Source organism: Monomorium pharaonis, chromosome 2, assembly GCF_013373865.1.
Source record: "Monomorium pharaonis isolate MP-MQ-018 chromosome 2, ASM1337386v2, whole genome shotgun sequence".
Taxonomy (NCBI): domain Eukaryota; kingdom Metazoa; phylum Arthropoda; class Insecta; order Hymenoptera; family Formicidae; genus Monomorium; species Monomorium pharaonis.
This window is the reverse complement of record NC_050468.1, coordinates 30521719-30543567: the sequence shown is the minus strand read 5'-3', so window position 1 is coordinate 30543567 and position 21849 is coordinate 30521719. Positions and strand designations below refer to the sequence as shown.

Genomic DNA, 21849 nt, shown 5'->3' with positions numbered 1-21849 from the left:
AAAAAATCTTTGGAAACATAACAAATAAACTAAAGTTCTATCTGTAATGATATAATTTATAATATTGTTCTAAATTTTGCATTAATTCAGTTTTTTGTCAAAATGAATATCTGAAAAATGATCCTCAAACTTAACATACCAAGCAATAATGCTACATTTCTCTTTACTTTTCCTTTAACGTGAGTCATCTGTATAAAACACATGTTTGTGACATGAGAATTCTTAGAAGCCTGTCACTTCAATATAAAACGGTTTTTGTTGATTTATACAAATATCTTATGCTATTCCACAAGACGCAACACGTAGTATGATATATAGCGCAACATATAAAGATTAAATTACTAACTCAATAGATAGATCTTTTAATTAGGTCTTTCATTCTATTCTATATGGTTTTTATTATCTTTTATGGTCTGTCTTATCGACAGATGTGTCAGTTTCCGCTGCACCCCGACTTTAGGTTTAATACTGCATTATGAGAAATATTAGAAAAGGAAGAAATGTATAAACAGACACTACGATCAGATAAAGTTATTTAATATTATCAATAATAAACTCGCTATTTAAACTATGTAATTTGCCAAAAAGAAAATCGTGCAAATTTTATTCTTCTATCGAAGAATTCGTTTTTAGCAAATTTTATAAAGAAAAAAATCTAGGAATTATAGAGTTTTACTTTTTTAATTATTCAAGCAGATCATGTTTTTATCAGTATTAATAAAATGCAATGTTTAATTAAAAAAAAATAAGGAGGTATCTTTTTACCTATATCGGTATTAGCGGCTCTCCTCTATTATTTGTGGGAAATATCGCTTGAAACGGAGCATCGCGCAGGATGCGGGCATTAATTGCATAATCCAGCACGTCTCTCGCATGCACCCCTCGTTTCGTTAGCGCGTGCAATTTTCAAGAAGCTTATCTCTAGTGACGAAACAACGTCGGGCATCTGAAAGCACATCGGCGCCTGACGCCGCGTTTATGATACATAAATCGTCTTTGTTCCTTGCGGAACTCACAATCAGATCGCCATTTACGATTCATTCGCATACAGCAGAAAGAAACGTCGTCAGACGAGAAACCGAATGATGAATGTAACATTGTCTGTGTTGTTGATGTTTGTTTTTTAAATTTTATTGAGGGTAACGTTTAATTTTATGTATTCTGGAAAATTGTGTATTGCATTTGAATTTTATCAATGTTCCTCAGCTTCTTGTAAAATTGTAAATGGATGGAACGTTATCTTTTTGTAATTGTTAAAAGTTTCGATTGCGCGCTGTTTATACACATTTATAAAGTAAAAAAAAAAAAAGAACTTTATCTTGTTAAAATTGTGAAAGCGATAACAATCGACCGATATGTATGTATATGTATATATATATTATACTCGCAAAAATTGGATATCTATGTTATTTATTTATTCGGTTACATGAGATTCTCGTTATCGGAAAATAACGATAATTAAAACGAAGCTCCATCGGCAATTTTCATTGCTTGTTGTTGTTGAGAAAGTAAATTGTCATTTACGTTTGGACGGAGAAGAACGAAACTTCCGGCAAGATGATATCGCTTTTCATGCGAACGGAAAGTTATCCCTCAAAGGGAAACCTCCTATTTACGTGGAAAAGTACATGCGCATCGGCCTCGGCGGGGCCAATTTCCATAGGAAAACCGATAACCGGAGGCGAATCGATCATTACGGCCGCCGTATACGGAATGAACAAATACGGAAACTTCGCCTCTACGGAGACCAACAAGTTGCAGTCGTAATGCCGCTGCGCCGCGAATAATCCGCTCAGCAAGCATTACTCCGCTTTCCGATCGCGTACATTTCTCCTCGCTTTGCCGTGCAAACCGTCACCAGTGCGCTGGGCTATCCAGGGAGGAAAAGTATCCTGTGCGCATTTTCAGAAAAAAAAAAGAAGGAAAGAGAAAAATACACTGATACGAGTAGCGATGATATACGTGGAAAAAATAATTGCGCACGATATTGCAGTGTTACTATAATTTCCGTACCGGTCCGTTCCGCGCACATGCGCACACGTTCCGTGCACTCAATTATACAAATTACGATCTTTGTCCCACGATTATTTCTCACCGACCCAGATGCGAGCGAGACTACCTTTCTTATCCGCGAATAACGCGGGGAGTAAAGTCGCGCAATTTCCAAGTCCGCGTCGATATAGTCGAGAGCTCTGCCGCGTAGTGTTTTTCTATTTTTTTTCTCTTTTAATTGTAATAGGATCATAAATATATACGATCGCGAGAATATTTGATATAAATATACGCGCATTTACGTAAGAATCGCGGCGAACGATGCCACATCCGCCGTGCGTAAGCGCCTCCGGATAAGGATCCATTACGGGGATCTCTGCGTACAGGAAGTTTGAGTATAATCGGGGTCCGTGACTCGTCGTGGTATTACTCAGATTTCAGTTTTATCTCCGGACTCTTTTTAACACCCGCTGCTATCCACGCGAAGGGACTTTTCTGCGGGACGTTATTTATACGCGACGTGTACTTAGCGTTAAATGTGGCTGCTTAATATTCATGCGATGCTAAATGAGATTTTCATATTAAACAAGCAAAACTCGCATAACGGCGACTTAACTTAATTATATAATTTTCTTCTGACACTTTTTCAAATTTGCTTTTAAAACTTTAAAGAAGTTTAAATACAATAATAATAATAATAATAATAATAATATTACACACACAATAAGAGAATATTTTAGTGTTAATGTTTTTTTGTGATTTTACATATGTTTTAAGTTTATCATATTAAAAGTGTATTAATTTTATTTTTTACAATCACACACACAGTCTTTCTATCTTTGTTTTTATCTCACGCTACAATCAAATTCTGAACATTACATTGCTACAATAATTGATTTTCGATGTAAGATGTGTAGTGTCCGAGTTTCGATTTGCTCGGGTATACTCTGACATACTTTGGGTGAACTCTGACCGTGTCCCTTTCATCCTTTGACATACTTTGCTATATCCAACAGCGCGGCCTGATATTGTATCGGAGCTTACTCCAACTGTTATTGTGAGATATACTAGCTTATTGCAACATAGTTGGTATTTCGATTGTGTGTGAATATTGGCGCTTTTCTCGCCTCTTTGACACTCCGGCATTCCTCGTTATACGTATTTGCATTACAACACTGTGTTAAATGAGCAGTTGTATTATACATTTTTTATTGTAAAAGTAACTGTTTACGTAACTATTTTGATACGCGTAATTTATTTATGATATAATATACTGGTTTCGGTTACATGAGTATAATACCGCATATTAAAATCGTGTATGGTTTCCATACAAATTGTGTAGCCACAACTCAATTATAAATTATAATATTGAAGGGAGAAGGATATAACTCTTTCACAGTTTATACTTTGTGTAGTTACGGGGGCGGCAGAAAATGTCAAGTAGGGTGACAAAGCCTGTAACGCCAACCTATTTTGAATAGCAAGCTCGGTTGACATAACTCGATGGTACAAAGGAGACTCATTAGCCGTATCGTAAGGTTTTGTTCGTTACGGTTAATATTTCTCGGAATTGCGGCGTCACAACGACGGATGGAATCGCGGGATTTCTCGGACTGGCAAAAATGCTAAACCCCGCGTCGGTTTTGCCAGAATGGAAAAATGGAAAAAGTGAAAGAAAGCGACCAGATCCGCTCCGAAAATAAATTCCCGCCCAGACAACGCGTGTTCCTACCTCTCTCTCTCTCTCTCTTCCCCTCTGGTTTATGTGCGAGTCCGTGCTACAAGAGCGTGCTGCGCAGCATCTTTTTTTCCTCGCTTGTAAATTCCACCGGTCGTCTACGCGATTCAAGTTTGCGTTTCGTCTGAATAGAAGCGCATTTCTGTTGCGTGAACTCTTGCCTGTGTAATGCAAGTTTGTTTAGCTCTTCCGTAGATTTCAATATTTGATCATTCTTTTATGGAGTATTTTGTATAATGTATATGCGTATTGTATACGTACGTAATTGTTTTTTCGATGAGAAGTAATGGTAAAATTTTAATAAATTTTTAAATTATTTTTAAATAATATTTTCAAACATTTTTTGAGGTAGGAGAGAGTTGCCGAATGTAGACAACCGGTTATCTAAATTGTCTTTCATCAATATTTTACATTTTTATTTAATATAAAACACATTTAATGACAAAAATAGAGAATAGATGAGAAATGAGTAATATAAACAAAACAGATGCCATGTCTCTTGTTTTATATGTGCTGATATTTTTAAAAATTATATAATTTTATAATGTTTTTGATTAATTTATTTAGTCGATAATTATACATTTTATATTGAATTCTTATATTTTTATAAAAGAAGGTTGTAGAATATTTTATATACATTCATTATATATACATATTGTAAAGATCAAATTGATATTTTTAATACTTATTAAGTAGTGACATATAACCGTGCCATTATAAAATGTGTTGATTTTAATGCAAGATTAATAAATGATAGTAAAACTAATAATTAATATAAAAATAAATTGCAAAATAAATTTATGCCAGTTTTATTTCGACATTTTCATTTTTCTCTTAATTATTAAATATTTTTTCGATAAACTATTAATATAATGAGTATTAATAAATTACTTTTTATATTTCTAATTATCTTAATTCAATACTTTCAAAGGCGGGTACAATTTATAAGATAAACAGGTATACAACTTAGGAGACCAGTTGTTTAAATTATGTCCTTTGTAACGTATGTTTTTAAAAGGCTTATAATAAATTAATTTGTTATTAATAAGAGAGATTAAATATTATTAAAAAAATTAATGAACTCGAAATATCAAACTACAATATCCAATACTTATTTTATTGAAAAAAGTACTAAATGAAAAATATAAAAAATAACTAAAGTGATACGCATTCGGCAATTCTTTTATATTTTTTGAGTTATTACCAGTTATTATTTCATTTAATCTTGTAATGTAGTGTGATACGTAAAATTCTAAGATTGACCGGCGCACAAATAATTATTTTATTGGTAAAATCTTATTAATCAGGTCAGTCGGAATGTCGGTACACTTTAAACTCATTCGTCATATTTTATCTGCAAATACCGTATTCCTAGGCTCCTTTAAATATGCATTCCAAATAAGCACACTTCCGGCGCAGGAAGTGTACGCTATCTCTTTTCATTATTGAAACGCATCTTTAATTTCCTCGGTTTAAATCACTCACATGCCACAGAGTTATTTCCCGTTATCTTGTACTTGCTCACGTGCTTGCAATTTCATCGTGCGATTCAATGGGCACACGTGGTTGGCGAATATCATTTATTATTCTCAGATTTACAAATAATTTTCCGGAAATTTGTCGGAATTAGTTTAACGTGTAATTAGGAAGTATGAATAGATATAACGCTTTTGAGATCGGATAATATATAGAAAAAGCGATTTGCTGAAAATATTTGCTGAAAATTCTGAAAATATTTACATTAAAGCATTTAAAAATCATATTAAATTTTTAAGCTGATTGCTTAAAATGTCAAAATTTTTTGCAGCAATGTTATCACGCTTGGGCATTCTACATAATTTATATTTTAATAATTAAACGTGAAATTATTTTCTGATCTATATTTAACTAAATTTATAGATAGACCGCAGTGAAATAGTTCTTTCCGAGTCCTTAAAAACTCGAAGCGAAACAACGTGTACCCCCTTGATCCCCTATGCTACGTTCTGTGCACCGTTTGAGAGTGCAAGATCGTTCGATGATCTTGGAGGCGGTGAAGGTAAATCGTCGCCAACGAAGGCAAGTGACGTGATTGTACGCGACCCAGATCTCTCCCCCTCCCTCTCCCCCTGAGTACCGCTTAGATGCACCCGTCACCTGCCTACGTTCCGTGGTTTATTGACGAGGCGGGCAACGGCTACCGCGGTACGCTCGACCGATTATGGGTTACGATTGGACTTGCACTCTGCTGGAAACCACAGTTCGTACATTGCTCACACATTATCGCGATTGCAGCCCTGTTGCGGCGACTTTGTGACGCGAGTGGGCGAAGGTAGGATACACGATACCAAGCTTGACTGGCGAACTATATCGATTCCCCGAAGCATGGATACATATACTTGTACGTGCGTTTGTATCATACGATAGACTTCTCATTCATGCCCCACGATTGGACATACGTGTGCGTGTGCGTGTGTATGTGTGAGTGAAGAAATTCGCGCACGAAGAAATTCAGTAACTACACTGAGGGGAAAAAATTGTTAATTTGAGAGTTAATTTTTCATACTTGATTAAATGCCTTTAGTATTTTCTCAGTTCAAGTATTTTAGCTTTTAACTTAAATATATAAGATACTTGAAGTTTTCAATTTAATTATTTATGTATTTAATTGAAATGCTTAAACTGAGAAAGTTTTTGAATTGAAGAAGTTAAACTTGAAGAAGCTTAGTCATAATCTTTTTTCTTCTCAGTATATTTACATTCTTACGAGAATGTTTTTTTAATCGTTACGATAACACACGATAACGACGACATGTATATTCAGAAATTGTGTCTAAATAAGGGGATGCATTGCCCAACATCTTGGAATCATCGTTCTCTGCTCTGTGGCTTATCTTATACTGAATGCTTCCTTTTCCTTCTCCGAACTCGAGAATAACGGTGGCTTTTTTCTGCTTTTGTGACACCGATTGCGAGAATGTTATACTTTACTGGCAAATTTTATTTCGGATATCGCTCATTTGCTGTAACAATGACGTAACTCGAAAAACAAAATTTTCCAAATTTGAAACTATTACAATTTTAAACTATTATTTTAAACTATTACAAGTTTTAAACTATTAGCAGTTTTAAACTATTACAATTTTGTAATAATTTTAAATGCGAATTTGGCGATTAACAATTTGGTCTACTGATATATTATACAGGAATAAAAGTATTTTATAGTTTTACGGTTCAGAATTTTCTCTTTCTTTACAGCCAATTTTAAATTACAATTTTTCATACGTAATTAATTTCTTAATTAAAATTCTGTTAAAAAGCTCAAATCTATTTGAATTGAACAGATAGGATCTTGTTATCCGAAGCTTGGTTTGTTAATGAAATCAGATATGCTGAACATCATGCGGAATGTTATAGCTTGTAAGAAATTACGACAAATGAACACACGTCGGCGAATTAAAATGACACGACCGGTTCGGTCTTAAGCGAGGTGCATAAATCGAAAAGTTGTCTCGGACGATCTCCCCCCCCTTCCCATCTTCCCTTTTTTCCACGAGCGGTTGACACTGCGGTCCCCCGCTGTATGCAAGATAGAACTGTCTCCCGCGTGCGGCGATTGCAGTGGTGATTAAGTGTTCGTGCACGCGACAAAAAATGAACATCCGTGAAGAAGAAGATAGCGTGCTTATCATCCGGCGTACGCCGGACGAAGTGCGGCATCCCGCGCACACATTGCAGTCGCTTTTCGTGTCTCGTTCGGCGTGGTCGACGACGCGCTGCCGTCCGTATTCTGGATACAGCGATTGATCGAAAGTGCGAAGTGACGAGCGATCGTGCGATACTAACCGAGAGGTGCACGCGAAGCGTTTTTGTCGAAGATCGATTGTGAGTCAAGGAGACGAATCACCTTGCGGCGGTCTCGAGTAGATTTTCGAGGGTGCGATTGCGGTGAAAGAACGCGCTTTGGAAGTCGCGTTGCGCAATATCTTGCCGATAGAGTTTCCCTCGGCATCCACGTCGGCGACGATAAACGATTTTTTCGGAAGCCCCGAGGACCCTTTGAAGCCTATCGGCTAAGCACTTCCGTCACGTAGCGCGATCGTGTGTGTCCTTTGGGGTACAGGGCTTCGTCTCTATATCCGCGCGCATTTCGGAAGGCGAGAATTAAACGGGCGCGACGTACGCGAATCACACGTTGAAGCTTTCAACGATAATTGTTCAGCAATTTGCATAATTGCAACTCAAATTACTTCCGTTCGATACAATTCAATTTCTACGCAGAAATATCTATACTTTGAAATCTCGCTCTTTTTCTCTCTCTCTCTTTCTCATTATAATTTTAATAGCGATTTCTCGAATACCGGACGTTTTATTCTTTGATCTTGCGGGCCTCGCGAATTTTTCAGGAAACATATATTATTTTTTTTACAATTCGTAAGACATTGTAATTTTTTCCTCCGCCGGTGGAAATATCTTCACCGTCTTTTTTCCCTCTCATCCCTCGGCTGTGACAACTTTAACTCGTCGCTGTTCTGGCAATCTGTCATCCTCCCACCATTGGAAATGGAATTTCTTTCGTCTCTTCGCGCACTATGCAAATTTCCGCCTCCCCGATTCGATTGGAATGCGGAGCGGTGCTATTTCTGCGTTTCTCTATGACCGGCCAACCGGCGGCGGCGATGTCTCCTTTTTTAATGGATTCCAGTGGTGTTTTCATGAGATCTTTCTTGCGCGCGACCGGAGAGGTTTTTAGGACCGGGCGCGTAGGACGCCGATGTGGCGCAGGAACGACCGAAAATAAAGTAGACAGGCGCCAACGAGCACCATGCAGCTTGCACGCGGAGGTCTCGCGGAGAGAAAGAAATTTTTAGCGCGCGGCATCCGCGTGTAGCCGCCCCGCGTAATGCAGACTTCTTGTAGGACATGACTCGGGGGAGACGGTTTATATGCGTCCGCGTTCATCAACGTGCCCTTTCTCATCGTAATTTATGTCTTATTCGACATTCACGGCCTCTCGTTTTTTTTTTCTCCGCGCGTTATATGCACGTGTTGAATCGCGGCCTCAAATTTTGCGAACGGCCTCGCGCGCCACGGGCATCGCGTATATTATTTTTTGTAATATTGAGACACCGAATGACGTGTGAATGTTTTACCGACCTTGAATTGGCCGATAAATATGTCTACGTGTCATCACGAATAAATTTTTGATCACATTTTGATTGCCTTTCGTGTAAAATGACGAGACTTTGAAAATTAAAAAAAAAATGGTTGAAATTGACCATAATTTAAACTAATGGTTTAGACTATTTTAGGCGAATGCATCTCGACTCTTTTTCGCCGTTACATCAAGTTCTTCAGTTTGACTAATCCGTTTAAAACACGCCCAAAATCAGTCACGAGATTTTTTTCGAAAGGTCCTCCCCTTCGTCTCCATTTCACAAGTGGCTTGTCTCGGGTTTTAAAATATTGTAACACGAGTCCTATATTTTTTTGATTATTTAGAGACGCAGTGTTGCCTTCTACGTTTAACATGTGTGTATGATATTTGACGCCTGTTACTTCAGGCAACGCCGGAAGAGCACTATTTTCTTTTGCGTCACGAAATGTCACAGAATAGTCAACATTATCATAGAAGAATATTGCGGTTCCGATTAAATCTATGAGATAGTCCCTTTAATTATTCTGCATCCAAAAAGTGTTAAAGTATAAAAATATCAATAATTTTTATGAGATATTTTATTATATAATTTATGTCAAAATATGCCAGAAAGTACAAAATAACTTTTGTACTTTATTGATTTTTTGATAACTCTATATACATATATGCATGCAGATTAATTAGAGGAATAATATTACATGAAACCTGAAAAATTAAAAATAATATATACTTTATCATTTATTGAATGTGTACAAATTTGATGATAAAATTCACTATAAAAAGCTACATTTCTTTATTGCGTTATTTTATGTTAAATATTATAACTGTTATGCACATTTAAGTTATTAATTTTAATCTTTCAGACTTCAATGTTCGACTTACCAACTTTAAGTTCTTTACGATCACGAGTTATTTAGAACGAAAATTCTTTATCCTCCATTAATTTCTCATACGAGATTTTCTTTTTTTTAAATTTCCGGCGTTGACAGGAAAATTACACGTTGCGACATACGCATAAGCCTTTCTACGTTCCTGAGCGCGTAAATCACGTGACCGCAGCAGCAGCAGGTCGGTCTTTGGCCCTCTTGAAGAATTGTGAACGATTCCACAGAGTCAGTTCCCCGCGAGACGCGACGTACGTGGGAGCGGCGCGCGTACGTCAAACGCGAAACACGATATCCAAGCGGGATATAATCGCATTAACAATTTTATGGAGGCCGCGATTCCGTCGACGTCGACCTCGAGATTGTACGGTTCGCAAGGTCCCGCTCGTGGAGACGATAGAATCGCCGCGATTACACGTAGACGAGAGGAGCGCTTGTGTTAGTTACCTTCGCGCTCCCGTAAATCCCGGCCGCGTTCATGCGAGAGATATATATCGCTTTCGACGTTTTACAGCCCGCCGCTCGATCTTTTTTTTTCTCCGTGCGGCACGTACGTGCCTTCGCGAAGTGTCGTCCGATAAAGTGGATTAACGTGGAAATGTGCGAATTGTTATTACAAAAGCATTGAGAAATATAGATATCGAAGCGAGACATCGAATCCGGCAGCGCGGGGATGACCGGTGTGGGGTCTTGTTGACACAGTGAAGTAATGACGTTCGCAGAACGATTTGCGCGGTGATGGCAATGAAGGTATCGCATGGATCGCGGTGTGCGATCAAGAGTGTGTAATTCCGACTGAATTATCTGAGCCGTTCGCGATGTTGAAACATACGACGAGCAGGACTGGACGGCCTCGGGTCGTCGTAAGAAAACGGAAGGGACGTTCGTTGTCCAGAAGCTGGCCTGGTACACCGAAGACTCTATCGATCGTGTCGTCCGAGGTAAAGAGGTCCACTCCATCCGAAAAGTCAATATCCATTACCGCTGCGAATTATATGATGCAAATTTGTGTTTTTTTTTTTTTAATAACTTGTTATAATTACTCTGAAACTTGAGAGAACAAAAATATTTGCGCGGAAATTGCGGAAAACAGCTGATGAAAAGCGCTTTCGCTTTCGTAGGCCACTTTAAACGAGAAATATTTGAATTAAAATTAAATTGTTCAAACAAATCGTTATCTATATAATTTATTGACTTTTATGTTACTATGAAAATATTTTAATTGAAAATTAATTGAACTTATAAGGGCTCTTACAATTGAATTAATAACAATACAGTTTAAAACCGCTTACGCAGCGTGTTTTCGTGGGAAGCGAGGTGATTAATTTCACTCCGTGTTTTCGCGTCACTGAGTTCATTGTGGCACTCACTTTACAGTCTCGCTTTTTGTGTTACAATTTCGATTTCCCTTTTTATTTTACGGGATTGACTCGCGATGATACCGCCTGGAAGTCTCGGCTTCCGATCACCTCTTTGGCGAGCAATTATAACGCGTCGTGGTTGCGTTCCGTTTGCCGGATCGAGTGAAAGTGGAAGCGCGTCGTTCAGGTATGTGAAACGCGTTGCAGCCCGATTTGACCAATAATCTGCCGTATTGTATTGTGAGCAGGCCGCCCTTTATATATGCACGCTATGTGTTCCTCGAAAAGTCTGGTTTGTTCTCGTGACGTCGAGTATTGACGCACCGAGTTCATGTCCGTACCTGAAACGACGCGCCTACGCATTGTTTGCCGATTCCCGAATATTCTACGTCCGTTACAACTGTCGACGAAATCTCAGTACACACGGATCTCCATGCAACACGGCGTGCACAAAATTTGTGTACATTTATGATAGATTATATTAACATATAAGGTAAACGTAGACATGAAAACTTAATATTAATCTCGAATGTTCTTTTTTTAATAATAATAAAATTTTAATTATAATCTTGAATATTTAAAGATTGCAATTAAATTGTAATATTATGGTAACAAAAGCATTTGAGATTAATAATAATAAATTTTGTGTAAGCGTTCGGGTATAGATACATGTCCGGCCACGTTTACCTTATACAAAATGAATAAAAGCATCGGACTAGTGGCTAGACATATTTTGAAAACAAGATATCGGAATCGTACTATTTATTTTACACAATATAATTCCTTTAATTATTCTGGATACAAAAGTATTAAGATAAAATTATCGAAAAACCGGTGGTTTATGAGGTATTTTATACTTTATTCTGGCGTATTTCAATATAAAAAGTATAAAATATCTCGTAAATTATGTATTTTATTTTACCTTAATACTTTATATGCAGAATAATTAGAGGAGAATTATATTATGTAAAAAAATTATATAATCCCAATTTAAAAAACGGTGATTATCATCATATGATTTCGAAGAATGGTTTTTGATTCGAAAATTAATTTTACCTTATTTTCTGTTCAAATTACATAACTCTTGACTACATAACTATGAAACGTGTTTTTCTCAAATGTTTTGTATTCGAGATATTTTACTGGTCCGATACCTTTTGCTTATTCCATGTCTTATTGAATTGCACAAGTTCTGTGTAGTAATTTATGCGTTGCATAAATTGTGATTAATATAATTAAATTAAGTGAAAATAATTTTTAATAAAAATAAAAATGCACATTATAGAGAGAGCATTATCGAAAGTATGTAAGATAAAATTGACTAGATATTTCCCTTTCCATTTCACGCTAGGCATCCGGCTGCGGATCTTTTATCTTTCGTAATGATTTTAATCGCTGGTGTTTTATCTTCTTCCGTTGCGGAAACAATCGTTTATTTCGTATCAGGTTTCGATTACACTGCAGCGATATCTTGATTCAGGGCGTTAATTCCTCTTGATAACCTTGTACATTGGAGCGATACGAGCGATCGTGTCTACGAATAACGAGGTCATTAACGCTCGAAATCAACGTAAAGAATAACGAGGAGGCAAACGACGTTGACATCTTCTCGCGATCGTACACATCTTGCTCGCATACATGATACACACACATACACACGTTTGTGTAAACGTATGCCGCCTACGAAGCACGGGTCGAAGGTCCCACGCAGAGATTGAGCGCACAATGTAGGAGAACGACAAACGGAATGAATGAGAGCGTATAATTGAGTATTTCTCGTTTAACCGTAGTTAACCGCTCATCATGGAAGGATGAACAATATTAGAAATAAATACTTTTTTTTTACATCTCGAAATAAAATTTTATTTTATTCCGCGTTTTAATAATCCTGTAAAATGTGTTATTCATTGCACATTGATAATTTGTATAAATGGTTGGTTATTCATTTCTGTACATAAATTTGAGCTTATATATATGAATAAGTAATAATTTTATTATATCTCGAAATTACTGAAGAATGTACATGAATGTCAATTCAATTGCAAGAAGGATGTATTTTTTATTGCAATATTCTTATTTTTATAAGAATTTCATTCTTAATAAAATTTTGATTGTATCTTCAATTTAATGTTTAACCTTTCTTGCTGTTATTTATTATGTTTTTGATAAAGGTTTAATTTTTACGATATAAATGATGCTTATATTTTTATTGGACTGTTAATTAATAGAGATTGAGTATATAACATTAGTGTATTAAATTTTTATTTAAATTCTGGTTTTTTTTTTTCAGACAAGGAAATAAGTTACAATTTTTGAGTTACGTCATTGTAGCAAATGGGCGGTATGCGCTGAATGCGACGTAATTAAACGCATTGTAAAATATTTTTGCTCAGATAATTTGTCATTGTTTTGCATTCATACTTCACATGCGATAATTGTTTACAATTCAGTTGTTACGTCAAAAACACATGCATATTCTGCACTCGTTTGTTTATATATTGCGTCATGATTGCCTTTAATTGCTGATTATGAATATTACGCGTACTTTTGGATTCAAGCTTTATTAAGCAAAAAGAGGAGGAGAAAGACTATAATTGCATAAAATGTGCTATTTGCGTACAGTTGTACGAGGACATTAATGTTGATATATACCGGCGTTAGTTTGCAATTCTTTTAAGGATTATGTAGCACGAAAATAAATGTGTTTAAATTCTCCGGGAAAAATGCACATGCTGACATGTTATATCACTTTTCATACGATCTAACGAGTAATGCAATACGCCGGACTATTTTTTATGTTATGACTGTGTGCGTGTACGTGCGTGCGTGCGTGTACGTGTGTGTGTGACTGCGAAAAATATCGAATCAGAACGTCGTTCGATCGATTGATCGTCTGTGAAAATTGAACTTTCATCGTGAAATTGGTTAAACATTCGTTGTAACAATCGAGTCACGAGGGAGCGGTTCTGTGAATGGAACGTATAACCCAGCATATCTACCGGAAGTCCGGCCTACGAGTTCCGGCCCGTAGCGCACTCGTCTCATTGTCTCTCTTTCATTCTCTTTTTTTTTTTTCGTTGCTCAGTAACGAATGCTATTGCTTGTCAACCGAAAAAGACTCTCTCGCGAAGAGTCAAAAACCGACGTTGTAACCGGTTAATAATTAAAGACTTTAAATGTTAACTTTTCGATAATACTGTGATATTCAATTAATAGAGACTTTTTCACTTGCTTTTTCATAATAAACTTGTGAATTTATTGTTAATATAATTATTAAGTAATACTTAATACATACTTTTTTCTTCTTTTCTTATATTACTTTTCTTGAGAAATTTGAAATTAGTGGGTTTAATGATTTTTATATATCATATAAAACATAGAAAAACAAGGCAGCATTCTACAAATTAGATTACATTGAAAAAAGGTTTGATAATAATAATCAAGTCTACTAAAGAAAAATATTTAAAAATGTATGTGAATTATACATCTATTGTGAATCATACATCATTCATGAATTAAATTTTTATTTAAATATGATGAAATATGAAATGTTATTTCTAGCAAATAAACAAATTAATAAGAAAATAAATTATATTTTACAGAAATATATATTTTATCTCGAATTTTTTTATAAGCAATAATTATTAAAGAAAACATAACTAATATTAACATGACTAATATTTTTTCTTCAGTGTAGATAGTTGCTAAATTTTGGTGAGATAATTTCAATTAAATATTCAGTTAATAATATAAAAAAAATTAATAAGTAATACTTAATACATGCTTGCTGACTGTTTAATAATGATTGATTACTATTATTATTATGTTTAGTTACTGTTAATGCAATTACTAAGTAATTTTTTATATCAATCAAACATTTCATTGAAATTATTTTACCAAAACTTAATTTTTTTTTCATTGTATCAGCGTCCGTAGGGAGAGTATCAGAGCCTCATATAACATGGAACTTATTTATTATTATTTTTATCTAAATCGCGATTTATATTTCATCAGATGTTCTGTAAATTGTGTATATGCCTAATCCAAAAAGTAATTATGTAAAATTGATATCAAATATAAAAAAATATCAGTCATCTTAGGATGAACTGATACGATTTCATTACGATTATGCTCGTAAGAAACAAAAAAATATATAAATATAATATTTTCTGAAAAATGTTACTATTACTTCAATTTAAAGGTTTTCTTCTGAATTTGTGATAAAAGTGTCCACAAAAATATAAACAATATTAATGTGATCTTAATTGAAAATGAAGATTTTAAGACATCTCGAGAGCAGAAATGGAAATCTAAAAATTGTTTAATAAATTCATTTATTCTTTGATGTAATTTTAATTTATAGTTTAGTTATCAAGATGTTCAATGAAGATTGAAAGATGGTTTGGTTTGCAATCAAATTTTTGTGTCAAGAAAGATTAGAACGTTAAACTAATAATACTAGTAATATCTGTCTTTGAAATATCGCTGTATATAGCACTTATCTGTCTCAGTTGAACGGCTCAAGTTAGCAAACGCAATATCAGGTTGCAAATTGACAATCAGTCAACCATTCCTCGTTGATTATTCAAACGTTTCATTAGGAAACACGCGCATAATTACTTGCCAACCAAGATCAATAGATTTTATGCGCTGTACATAATTTATTTATAGTTCACTTATCAGCTTATTATAAATCAATGTGTCTTTTGTAGATCGACTACCCGGAAGTTCATGGCGGAGGGAGGATGCATCGACCACCGCATCCCCATCCCATAACCGATCACCGTCAGGTCAACCTGGTCTTCGATGACACGGTAAATATTTTCCTTTTTATTTATTTATTTATGATAATCTCTTGCGATCATGATCACTTGCGTATACGAGTGTTTCTTCTTTTACTCATCTGAGCAAATAGTGTCTAGTAAATATTATTTCGACCTTGCGAAGACGAGGAAACCCTTCTCCTTCAAGGAAATCTCGTTGGCATAAATCACTCCTCTCGGGCATTCATGGTTGCGTATGGCTTCTTTTTCACAAACTGCCATTCCATCTGGTTTCACGGAGCTTGATGAAAGTGTTTCTTCTCGTTTCTATCTGGTATCCAATCATTACAGGACGCAGGGCAACTAAAATTTCTTTGAATAATTGCTACGACAAGCAGTCTATAAAAGAGTTATCTATAAAAAAGCTGCTTGTAAAACGTCCGCAATTTTTTGAGATCTAATGAGAAAATCTGCGAAGGCTTTTGTAGACATAAATCTATGTCTACAACACATAGTTCGTTTCCAAACTGAGAAACGATAAATTATTTTTATCAAAATTCATGCTGAACGAAAGAGCTAGTACGGTGGTATCGGTTCGCCTATGTGCGAACGATGGCAAGACTGGTCAACGGATAATTTTGATAATCAGGGTTTCGCCGATCTGTCGTCCGAGAGCGCGTGCGGCAGGGGTACCTGCGGAGAATCGTCCTTCCGACGCGGTGGCGGGCAAGAAGTTGAATGGGAGAGGCAATTTGGGAAGTAGTATGGTGGCGCGGGACAAAAGGAAAAGTGAGATACACGGGGACACGAACGACATAACGGGTCATATAAATCATCCGTCGGGTCGGACAGTGGCCTTTGAGCGGTTACTATCCGTCGCTGGATGGGATGCTTTAAGCGGAGCCAGCGGCGGCGCCTCTCTATCCTTATCCGCCTGTCTCATCTCTTTTTATCCGTCTCTCTCCCGTTTCGTTTTTCTCCCTTTCTCTCTCGGTCCTTTGCGGCCTGATCGACCGTCCGTCGACTCCTTAAGCGCATTTCACACGTTCGTTCAGCAGCAGAGGCTTTCTATAGAGAGGCCTCTTAAGATCAATTCAGGTGTCGTTATCGGCGTCAATTTACGTCACTGTTTGCTTATTGTTCCGCATGGCGTTTAACTAATCGCGAAGGCTGATGAATATTAATCGCGCGGGAGCATCGGCGCGTTCTTTCTCGATCGGCTTTCTCGAGCGTGTTAAGTAATATTCTTACAACGTTGCATCGGCCGCTGACATTTGCGTGGGTATGCAAATCAAAGCAGGCTTCACATTACGTATCAAGCTTTATCGTATTTTTAATCTCGGTTATTTTTGTTGTCATTCTCTTTATCATTATTAATGAAATATCTATATTCAAAGTAATTGTATTACGAGATTAATTAAATACCTTTTAAAAGTCTTTCTTTTTAAATCTCATTTATGGTCATTATTTGAAACCGGAGTTTTCTTAACTGCAATAATTTAATTATAGTTAATTTTCAAGATTATAAACAAACATATATATGACTCGAATAATTCTATTATTTAATTAAAAATTAAAAATGAGTGTTTAATGAGTTATGATGGCTTTTACATTTAATTTTTTTTTAATATGACGTGCGTATCATAAAATATATAAATTATAATTTTAAAAAATTCAAACTTGGGGAGAATTTTAAATGTCACAACCTTTATTCTTCTTTCACGCAAACTAATGATTCATAATCATTCATCGTCAAATTGCTTTCAAATCCCATCAAGTAAAATCTCCCACGCGCGAATCAGGCGCTTATCATTATTTAAATTCCTTTCCCTTGTACGCAAATTACGTTCAACCCTTTTCTCCCAGCATACAGTAGCTCGATTGTTAATAAATTATTCAGATTATTATTATTATTATTATTATTATTATTATTATTATTATTATTATTATGTAATTTTCACCTTATTTTTCATTTTTGTCTGAAATTCTATTTGCATACCGCAACTGTTGTAATGAGGTCAGTTTAGTAACAATGGTTTTATACACTATGTTAGCATGGTAGAACGCGTCTTCATAGAACGGTATTGCTTGCATGTAAATATTGAGATTATAAAGATGCAAATCCGTACTGCGTTTACGAGCCACTGTGAAATTACGAATACTGATACTGGATATACTAGAGGTACACTAGAGATACGGGTGTGTATTCAGTGTAACAAAATTGAATTTAATCCCCATGCAATATGGATAACAAAATTTCATTAAACTTTAATCATCGTTCTATAACCTTATGTGGGGAACAAAATTTAATTGAATTTCCAGTTGATATAAAACGAAACAATTTTTAACATATCGATATTAACTCCGCTTTATATCGATCCTTCCTTTAATTTCTTTTATTTTATTTTTTGCACACCTTAAATTTCTATTATCTGTTAAAATGACAAAATTATGCATAGCAAAAAAATTATAAATTAAAAAAATTTTTTTATATAGTAAATTCCACATGATATACGAAAGGTTATAGGAAAAGTACACGGGAAAAAATGCTGTAAAATTAATGAAAAAGTGACTTGTTTCAATTAAACGGTGTAGTTGCGGGCTGTCAACTACATAAATGATTCATACAATTTATTTGTTATTAATTGCAATTTTTATTTTGCATATCAAACGAATTATGTATACAATTAAATCAATAACATATAATACTGTAGTGAATACATATCAGAGTACTTTTTTTTTAAGTTGAGAATTAAATACTTTATAATTATGAGATAAATGCTAAATATAAACATTACAATTTGTATTTCAATATTAATCATGTACAACTTTTATTTGATTTGATTAAATATACAGATAAATGCATAAGTTATATATTTGTATAATTTATACATATGATTCAATTAAGCGTTGATTTTTGTCTTAAAAATAAAAAAGTGATTGTTTTAAAAACATTTTTACACACATAAAAGTTTTTACAATTCTATCCTTTTCAATCCCTTTTATAGATTGCCATATTTCGATCTAGAATTATATGTTGATGACGAAATCTTGCTTTTTTCCGCAGTCTTGGCGAACTCCTTTTATTCATAAGATAGTGCATTTTGTTGTGGGTAGTGAAAAAAATTCCATCTCAAGAATAAATTATACTCCATACAAACCTATTTATTATTGATACAATACATAAATGGTTTGAACCAATGTTCAGCAATATTAAATGCATATTATTTCTATTCAACCATAATGCATTTGTGTAATTTATAATAGCATTAACTCTTCGGTTGCTTCGTTTTAACCATTTCATGTAAATAAATTGACAGTATTACTTGAATCTTATATTTTATTTCAATATTATTGAATCATATGTATTAATTTATTTACAGGTAATAGAAAGATTTTATATTAATTACACATACGCTTGCTGCAATTAAAACGTGTACTTAATAATATTTATTTTTATCTACATATACACATTAATAATTACACGTGTTGATTGTATCAAGTCCATATGTAATTAATATAAACACATTTCCACTTCTTCTAAATATATAATTATATATAAATGCAATAAGGAGTCAATGTAACATCTGACAAATTCTCTTTTGTTCTAATATATAAAAAATATACAAATTAAATACATTGTATTTAAATTAACGAAATAATGCATTTCTATCAATCAAAGTACCCTCAATTTCATGGTTGATTTATTTTTATTATTTTATTTTGTTGAATTGACAACAAACATAATTATATGAATTACATAGAATTCAACTACATACTCGTATAAACAAAACTATTAATTGCATATGCAATTATAATAAAAATATATATAATTCACAATACAAACAATTATAATTGATATATATATAATTGATATATAAATATATCGATCATTTAATTACATTCTCCAAAATCATTGATATTACTAAATCAACCGTCACGATTATTAAAACAATTTGTTGATTTTCTTTCATTAATATTGATGTTACTTCAATAACAATAATTTCAATTGCACTGATTTAATTCACATAACAGCATTTTTTTCTGTGTAAAGGTAATTCAAATTTTTGACATAATATAAATGTAAAATTCTGATATCAATTTGGTGCTATATTTCAATCAAATTTAATTTCGCGGTTTCAATCACCAAAGTGTGTACTATCTGGGATTTTCATTTTTTTCAATACAAAATGTCGACAATGAATTAGCAATAAATATGACGTACACATCACGTACGTTCACGTGCGATCTCGTGTGATGTTTTTATAAAAAAATCAGTGCGAATAGAAGACAATACACACTGTTCTAAATTGATGTGTATTTAATCATATTTTGAATTCTGTACTTCTGCTGAGCTAAATCTCATTTCTTTTTAGCACTCAAATTTAATATCAAAATCCTTCAAGTTGCTCTTTGTGATTTACAATTATATAAAAAAACAAATATGAGAAACATTTAAAAAATATAATAAACTAAATATATTTCCAAGGTGCATAAAAAAATCTCTATCTGGAATCTTGGATAAAATTCCTCGAGCAATCGAGAATTTTCTCCCGGGAGTTGTTTCACAAAATTTGAGTAAATACTCTGGTTTGTAATTGGTACGTTCGCGGGCAAAGTGATCAAGGGATCCACATCGAATTCGGTAAAAGAAAAAGAAAAAAAGAAAAATGACCGCGCGTGGAAGCTACAGGTGGCCCGGCATCCCCTCGCTTCCCCGCAGCCGGCGTGGCGCGCCCCCTCCGTTGACACGGACCTGAGGATCCGTTCACGGCGCGGCGGGTCACGTGACTACGCTGCGATCTGAAGGGAGAGAAAATGCCAGCGGCACGGCACGGTGCGGGCTCGAGTCGGTGAGAGAGCGGCGCGGGTGGCGGCGGGACGCGACGGGGGAACGAGAAGAGGCACGGCACAGTCCTGTGTCCGCTGAGCTGACGAGCGGTGTGTCGCGACAACAGTGAACGGAACGAACGGACTGACGGACAGTCGGACGCGTCACGAGTTTAGCGTTTAGACCGCCGTACGAGGAGGGTCACGCCGCGTCGCGTCGTCCGCTTTCACGCGCGTCGAGTGAGTGAGAAACGATATCGCGAATATAAGGATAAGGCGCGCGCGTAGGAAAATGCGGACGCGTCCCACCGCGGACGATTCGTCGTCGTCGTCGTCGTCGTCGTCGTCGTAATCGCGTCTCCGAGGAGGAATAAACAACGAGAAGTCAAGACGACTACGCGCGGGTTCCCTCGCTGACGACGCGATGGACGCGTTCGGCGTGTATCAAGTGAGTGCCTCACTCGAGAAGATATACCTACTCAAAATGGCCTTGGCTCTCTTTCTCTCTCCGTCTCCCTTCCTCTCTCTTTCTCTCGCCCCGTCGGGAGAGCATCGGCTCTCCGAGAGCGCGGGGCGTATGTATGCTGCGGCCGCCCCTCGCGATGACATGACAACAGTCTCGTCGTAGGTGTTTTGTTTGGACGACGAGTATAATTTATATGGGCGCGCGCGTGAAGTATACGTACGCTCGTGTCCCGATGCACGCACGTATAGATTTTTTTTATTGCCGCTCTGAACCCCACTGGAATTTCCTCTCTCCCTCTCGCTTTCCGCAAGTTTTGAATCATGTCCATTTTCTTTTCCCATCAGGTACGGAGAGTGAACATTGGTTCAGCTATTAAAAGTAAAAAACAAACCGTTTGTATGTACATGCGTGCGTGATGTCATGTCGCTGCGACCTAACCTAACCTAACCTACCCGCGAGCTAGAGCCTGTATCCTAATCACGCCCATTCTTGGTATTTCCTACTTTGCTCTGCGAGCGAGCGAGCGGCGTCGATGTTTTTGTTTTGCATCTAGAGCTATGCAGGTACAGGTTGTCTTCGAGCCTCAGGAGCAGCATGGGTTTTTGGTTTTTTTTAGGATCTTCCTTGAGGATCATCATTTTAGAAGATTCTTGATTAGGTGCATTGTCATAGTCGTTA

General features: G+C 35.7%; 1 protein-coding gene across 11 annotated transcripts in view; it reads left to right on the top strand.

Moving 5' to 3' along the window:
- The window catches only part of LOC105831101 (rap guanine nucleotide exchange factor 2), a 135242-nt gene that overhangs the window by 99037 nt on the left and 14356 nt on the right, over positions 1 to 21849 (top strand). For 9 of the 11 annotated variants that reach the window (XM_036283494.1, XM_036283491.1, XM_036283493.1 and 6 more), the window contains one exon: positions 15825 to 15926. In XM_036283494.1, coding sequence (XP_036139387.1) covers positions 15825 to 15926 — 102 coding nt within the window. Of the gene's footprint in view, positions 1 to 9584; positions 10693 to 15824; positions 15927 to 20737; positions 21154 to 21849 lie in introns of those variants that run through there. The other 2 variants (XM_036283497.1, XM_036283499.1) reach the window with 2 other exon arrangements.